This window comes from Myotis davidii, unplaced genomic scaffold, assembly GCF_000327345.1.
Source record: "Myotis davidii unplaced genomic scaffold, ASM32734v1 scaffold699, whole genome shotgun sequence".
In the NCBI taxonomy this organism is placed as follows: Eukaryota; Metazoa; Chordata; class Mammalia; order Chiroptera; family Vespertilionidae; genus Myotis; species Myotis davidii.
Genome location: NW_006291007.1, coordinates 2261074 through 2268684, shown reverse-complemented (window position 1 = coordinate 2268684; position 7611 = coordinate 2261074). Strand labels below are relative to the sequence as shown.

The window sequence follows — 7611 nt, the reverse complement described above, 5'->3', positions numbered from 1 at the left end:
GAATTATGTAGGGCCTGGAACGAGGACCATCCTAATGGTACTGGAAAAAATCTCCACCTCCCTAAAAGGAAAATTTAGCAAAATATGATTTGGGATGTTCTAGACCTAGACTTTCCCATAATTTAAGAACCAGTGGACCATCTTAAGTTCTCCTGGAGAATCATTATTAAAATAAGTTGTTTAAAAACCGTATCTACATATAATTAAATAACAGGGCTTTTTGTTGTTTTTACTCACGAGATAGCTTCTGATTTTTATGGCTATGTCCTACGCTTTACAACCTAGAAATCTTATTTTATGCCCATCAAGAAGCATGGGTTTAAAACAATAATTTCAACTGCTTCACATTTTTGACATTTGTAACTTTAGAGGAATCTCTTTGTAATTAATCTCTCTTGTTATGGACATTTATTTTCCCTCCATTTTGTAAAATTAAAATGTTTTAGCGGAGTGGTAGATAGAAGGGCGGTTTTTATTTTCTTCTGCACACTTCTCAAGATTCCTACCATGCTTACGGGTCTGCAGGCGGAGGGAAACCCGCGTAAGGAAGACTTCTGTAAACCAATGGGAAGCCACAGGAAAGCCAGGAAGCCAGGGGCGAGCAAGCGGCTGAGACTCCGCCCCCCGCCCGCCACCCAGTCGGGGAAGGAGCCGCTCGCGGACCCGTAACCCAGAGGAGCTCGATCGCGCCGTCGGCTCAGCGGGGCTTCCAAGAGGAGACCTGGGTCTGGGACTCGGGGCGGACGGGAAGCGAACCCAGTGCTGCAGGGACCCTACCTCCCGCCATGAGGACACTAGGGGCGTTCATTTTCCGAGTCAAACGAGTACGTCCCCACCGTTCAGTCCTCCTCCACTGACTTCCGGTTCCTGTGTGCATTCCCCAAAAGAGCCCGGCCTTTCCGCAGAACGATTCTGGCCGCAGCGGCGTTCCGGGCCCGCCCAGGTGTGGAACCCGGAGCGGTGCAGGGGGATGAAATATCTCTGAACTTTTGGATCATGCCCAAATACTATTTAAGGCCATCAGCTATCAAAATTCCGCGATCCCGAGCCCTGGGTGGTCCGCAGACTTACTCCACTGCCTCCGGGAACGTGGAGGGAAGGAAACGGGTGAGGCGCCTAATGTGCTTGAATGCAGGGGGGTAGGGGTGGGCGCCCACCAGGTACCCGGAGCCGCGGAGGTGTTGGTGCCGTAGGACTGGAGGTGTCTGTCCATGGCGAACCTTTGGAGCTCTGCGTGTCAGCATTTTGAAAAACCCTAACTTAACTCTGGTGCCCTGTCACATATAGACATTTTTTGATATTTGCAACCATAGTAAAACAAAGACTTATATTTTTGATATTTATTTTATATATTTAAATGCCATTTAACAGAAAAATCAACCAAAAAAATGAGTTTGCGTGTCACCCCTGACACGCGTGTCATAGGTTCGCCATCACTGGAACAGCTCTAGACTAGAGAACCGGCCATAGGTGGACGGTGAGACTGGATGAGGTGAGGGAGCCGGGAGCAGGGGAGGAGCTGGGGAGCCAGTGTGTCTTCCCCAGGGACTGGCAACCCTAGGAGATCGGAGGAGAACGGCAAGGATTCTTTCTAGGAAATGGGGAGACTACAGTGGTTCTCAACCTTCCTACTGCCACGACCCTTTAATACAGTTCCTCATGTTGTGGTGACCCCCAACCATAAAATTATTTTCATTGCTACTTCATAACTGTAATTTTGCTACTGTTATGAATTGTAATATAAATATCTGATATGCAGGATTTATTTTCATTGTTACAAATTGAACATAATTAAAGCATAGTGATTAGTCACAAAAACAATATGTAATTATAGATGTGTTTTCCGATGGTCTTAGGTGACCCCTGTGAAAGGGTCGTTTGACCCCAAAGGGGTCGCGACGCACAGGTTGAGAACCACTAGTTTAGCTAGTTTTGTGAAAAACGGACGTCAGGAGGAAGGTGGCTTTTGGAGGCAAAGCTGGTGCATTTGTGTTTTTACAAGAGGGCAGTCGGGGTGGATAGTGTCCAGGGGGCCGTGGGGATGTGAGGGATTCTAAGTGTTCATAAGGAGTACTCATGGGAATTCTACAAAGCCAGCCGGTTTCTGGGGAACGTAGGAATCTAACAAGAAATAAAGTAAACTTTTTGTGCTAAAGCCTCCAAATCAATAGGAAATAGTTTTCTTTTAACTCCAGGGCTTATACCGCGGAATGAGGTATTAGGCGTTGAATTGTATCCCTCAAAAAAGAGATGAGGAAGTCTGACTCCTCAGAATATGACCTCATTTCCAAATAGGGTCATTGCAGATGTAATTAGTTAAACTTAAAAAAGAGGTCACACTGGGGTGTGGGTGGGGGCTGGCTAATTCAATATGACTGGTGTCCTTATAAGAAGATCAGCCCTAACCCGTTGGGCTCAGTGGATATAGTGTTGACCTGTGGACTGAAGGGTCCCGGGTTCGAATTCGGTCAAGGGTACGGGCACGTATCTGGGTTGCAGGCTCCTCCTGGGCCCAGGCCCTGGTCCGGGCTGGTGTACCAGGCAACCCATCGGTGTGTTTCTCTCACATCGATATTTCTCTCTGTCTTTCCCTCTCTCTTCCCCTCTCTCTAAAAATCAATGGAAAAATATCCTCGGGTGAGAATTAAAAAAAGAAAAAAAGAAGAAGAAGATGAGTGCCATGTGAAGATGGAGCCCAAAATTGAAGTGATGCACATACAAACCACGGAAAGCCAAGGATGGCCAGCACAAGCTGAGAGAGGCGTGGAACGGGTTCACTCTCAGAAGGAACCAACCCTGCCAACACCTCTACTTCAGACTTCCAGCCTCCAGAGCTGAGAGAGAATAACTTTCTGTTGTTTTAAGCCACCAGGTTTGTGGTGATTTGTTACAGCAGCCACGGGAGACAAATGCCTGAGGCCAGAAGGAGCCTGGCAATGGATGCTTTCAGAGGTGAGGTGGTCCGCTCTCAAGGTGCAACAAGTCACTTGCTACCTGCACAACCTGAGATTCTCATCCTCTCCGAGCCTCAGCTTCCTCATTTGTGAAATGGACGTAATGGTGTCTGCCTCTCATTTCTACTAAGAGGATGTCTCGTTAGAAACTGGATGTAGAGGACATGACTTATAATAAGGGTTCAAGAAATGTTAGTTCCTCATTAAAGCATGATCTCTTCTGGGGAGCCAATTATTATTTTTAAATATATATATTTTTATTGATTTCAGAGAGGAAGGGGAAGGGAGAGAGATAGAAACATCAAAGGTGAGAGAAGCATTGATCAGCGGCCTCCTGCACGCCCCCTGCTGGGGTTTAAGCCTGCAACCCGAGGACGTGCCCTTGACCGGAATTGAACCCAGAGGAGCCCCCTGATTTGCTTCAGTCTGTGGGCCAACGCTCTGTCCACTGAGCTAAACCAGCTAGGGCTGGGGAGCCAGTTATTAACGAGCTTGCGGGGAAACCCTCGCTCCCTGGAGCATTCATTCAGAAGTACTTTGACCAGAGGCTGGAAGTGGTAGGGGAAGAGGTTCCACTGTGCCTGATTTACTGTAAACCAGAATCTGTTCAAAATGAAAGTCGTCATCTTCCCCAGAAACCAGCTCCTTCTCACTTCCCTGGTTTTGTTGCCCACATGCACACGCCCCTGCTTCTCCCACCCCTTTTGTCATTATGTCTAGCTTGTCATCTACTTACTGTGTTTTTTAAAGGTTTTTGACCATAATGTACATGGGAAACAATTGCTTCATTAAACTTGGGTTTACACATATGATGCACTTTGATATTTTCTATTTCGTGATTTTTTTTAAAAAAACCACACATCCATTTTTGCAAGACATCAGATGGCTAGTAGATAGAGGTGTAAGTCTGAAACTAAAGGAGAAGACAGTGCTGGGTAGAGATTTGGAGGCCATCAGCACATAGCGATGGCACTTCATTCCATAAAAATGTGCGCCCGACCTGTGTGGCTCAGATGGTTGAGCGTCGACTTATGAACCAGGAGGTCATGGTTTGATTCTCGGTCAGGATTCATGCCCGGGTTGCAGTCTCGATCCCCGGTAGGGGCCGCATAAGAGGCTGCCGATCGATGATTCTCATCATTGATATTTCTATCTCTCCCTCTCCCTTCATCTCTGAAATCAATGAAAATGTATTTGAAAAAGAAATGTGTGGGATGAGCCAGGGAGAGGGGTAGTGTGGGAAAAGCACAGTGCGTGAGGGAGAGAACTCAGAGCAGCAGTATTGGGGGTGAGTGGAGGATTCGAATCCCACACCATCTCACCTCTGTCACTTGGCACCTGCTGGTCCTTTACCCTCAAACGCTCTCTCCTCACAATGGTCTGAATTCTGCTCACGTTTTCAGTGCTAACAAGGGTACCTCCTGCCCGGAGAAGCCTCCCGTCTTCAAAGCCAGAAGCATCCTTTCCCCTCACTCATATGTATCTTCCTCATAATATGTATTGTCTTGAACTATAGGGCTTTTTGTCTTGTTTTGATTTTGACTACATGTCTTTGTCCCTGTATTTAACTATACATTTCCCCCAAAGTGATTTGGAAGCTACCAACTAGAATATATTTTAAAATATCCATTCCTGGTGTCTCAACATCCCCGCTGGAGACAGAGGAGCCCAGTGATTTGGGTCGCTCTGTGTTCTAAGCCTGTGTTCCAGCTTCGGAGTGCCAACAGTGTGAACTGGGGCAAGGGATGTCACCTCTCTGAGCCTCTCCAGACCCTCAGAGTGCACAGTGCATGAGGGAGACAGGGCGAATTATATCCCCTACAACACCCAGCACGTCGGGAGGTTCACTAAGTGTTTGTTGGAAAAAGTAAATTAATGATTACATATATTATATCCGAAAGGTTAATTTTTGTTTGGGATAAACATTGAAAATTTGTGCTCCACAACTTCATGACCTTGACCTAGTCAAACATTTCTAAAACTTGACATAAAAGCATTAACTATAGCCTGGCTGTTTGCTCAGAGCATCGGCTGGGACTGAGGGGTTGTGGGTTCCATTCCAGTCAAGGGCATGTGCCTTGAGTTTGGGAAGCAACCAGTTAATGTGTCCATCTCACACAGATGCCTCTCTCTCTCTCTCTCTCTCTCTCTCTCTCTCTCTCTCTCTCTCTCTCTCTCTCTCTCTCTCTCTCTCTCTCTCCCCTCCTCCTCCCTTCTCTCTGAAAATCAATGGAAAAAAATATCCTCAGGTGAGGATTAAAAGTACAAAAAACTCTAGTTCAATAGGGTAGCACCCCAATGTTCAAATCAAATTTCCAACAGATGTCACCCTATTCCCTTCGGTTGTGGTTGTGACTAAACCTCTGCGACTGACGTTACTGAGTGCTTCACCTAATGATATAAGATGTAAATACTTCATCATCTTGTGTTTTTATCCAAGGCATTTTATGGTTCTTCCGATTTCACAAGTGGACTTTTCAACTATGTAGATCTCTGTTGGGTTGTGTTTTATTCAGAACGCAAGCTCCCATATGTTGGGCTGCCTGTGTAATGAGGCTTTCAAGTTCTCATTTCAACCAAAATTGTTTTTAATGTGGCAAAACTCACATAGCATAGAATACACTATTTTAGCCCTTTTAAAGTGTATTTATTCATTGGCATTTAGTACATTCACAGTGTTGTGCAGCGATCAGCACTATCTTGCTTTTAGAACATTTTCAACACCCTGGACCAAAAGGAAACCTGTACCATTTAGCAGTCACTCTCCAGCCTCCTTCCCCCAGCCCTGGGCAGCCACTAATCTGCTGCCTCTCTCTATGGATTTGCCTTTCCTGGGCACGGCACATACATGGGATACGCGACATTTTTCAGGCCCATTACCTGCACCAACAGTACAAAGAGGAATGTGACAATCTGCTCTCAACGAGATCACTGCCAACTGGGACGAAACAGATTGAAAAGATTTTTTTAAATTGATTTCAGAGAGGAAGGGAGAGGGGGAGAGAGAGATAGAAACATCAATAATGAGAGAGAATCATTGATTGGCTGCCTCCTGCACACCCCACACTGGGGATCAAGCCTGTAACCTGGGCATGTGCCCTGACTGGAAATTGAACCGTGACCTCCTGGTTCATAGGTTAATGCCCAACCATTGAGCCACACCAGCCAGGCCAAAACAGATTTTAAAAAATCATATTACAATGTGATGATTATTATAATAGAAATATGAACATTGTGAGAACATAGGTGAGGGGCAATAAGGGCAAACTGTAAGAAATAACATTTGAATCTGGGCATGGAGGCGGGAGGGAGTTCGACAGAGCAATGGGGGCTGGGCAGAAGGGTGGCGTAGAGGAGGAGGGAGCTGAAGTAGGAGAGCAGGTTACAACGATAAGGAGTTGGGCAGCTCTGTGCTCAAAGGAGGGGGACAAAGCATACCCAAAGCATGTTACCACCCAGGGCCTTTGCACTTGCTGTTCCCTTTTCTTGGGACACTTTTCTTTCAGACTGGTGCCTGTTTGGCTGGAACTCTTCCTTCAAATCTTCGCTTCAGTGGGTGGGGGAGGGGAAATTTTCTCTTTTCCTCTTCCTTGGTCTTCTGGCTGGTCAAATAATTAAAACGACATAAAACAGATTAATGGAAGAAAATCACCAAATTTAATTACATATGAACGTGCAGGGGTTCCATAAAACCATGGGGTCCAGGGACAGAGTGGGCAGTTAAGGTTTCTATGCCATCTTGAGCTAAGGAGAAAAGGGGGGTTGTGGTATGAAATTTCAAAAGGGGAGGAAGGCAATTCACATGGAGATGGAAAGCAAATGCTTGGTAAGCAAATGTCTTTCATTTAAACTGCAGGACACAGAGAGGACTTTGATCTAATGGGACTTGCCAGGTCAGGCCTAGTTCTCCTTAAACCAGAGTTCTCCGTGCTGGGGGCTCCCTTCCTGGGCAGGCCCTCTCAATTCCTTTAGGCAGTGGAGTCTTCGTGCCTTAAAAATAACTTAATTTTTACATTAAGATAATGATTAACATTACCTTAACATAATATCCCAAAGAGGCATATTTTGGGGTGGCAAACTCCACTCCCCTTCAGGTGCAGAGAGGGCTTCTTTGACCTCCCTATTAAAATAGCACCTTCATCCCTTATTCTGTTTTCCTCTGTAGCATTTACTGCTCTGATGCCATGTGTATGGAGGCATATTTGTTTCTCTGTTGGTTTTCTGTCTCCTCCACCTGAGGGTGAGCTGCACCAGGGCTGTCACGGAACGCAAATGTGACCAAATGGTCCCACAAGGAAAAGTACATTCTCATGCAATATTACGTAGCCATTGAAATTGTCATGAAGCATCTACTAGTATAATAATATAATTAAAACAACATAAAACAGATTAATATCTGAAGAAAGTAAAAAAACAACAAGATATAAAATTATATGAAAAATATGGTCCCGATCAGATAAAAAGATGTATAAAAGACCAGAAGGGCCCTGGCGGGTGTGGCTCTCTGCTGGTTGAGCATTGTCCCATGCACCGGGAGGTCACCTGTTAGATTCCCAGTCAGGGCTCATGCCCGGGTTTTGGACTCAATCCCCAGTAGGGGGCGTGCAGGAGGCAGCGGGTAAATGTTTCTCTTCCATCGATATCTCTCTCAAAAAAA

The 7611-nt window shown here is 45.8% G+C and overlaps 1 protein-coding gene across 1 annotated transcript in view; it reads right to left on the bottom strand.

Annotated features, from left to right (window-relative positions):
- The window catches only part of TEFM (transcription elongation factor, mitochondrial), a 5341-nt gene extending 4412 nt beyond the window's left edge, over positions 1–929 (bottom strand). The window contains exons 1-2 of the mRNA XM_006764062.2: positions 778–929; positions 9–61 (exon numbers count right to left, since the gene is read on the bottom strand). Of these exons, the coding sequence (XP_006764125.1) occupies positions 9–61; positions 778–877 (153 nt within the window). The 5' untranslated portion in view covers positions 878–929. The remainder of the gene's footprint in view (positions 1–8; positions 62–777) is intronic.
- Between the last annotated feature and the right edge of the window lie 6682 nt (positions 930–7611).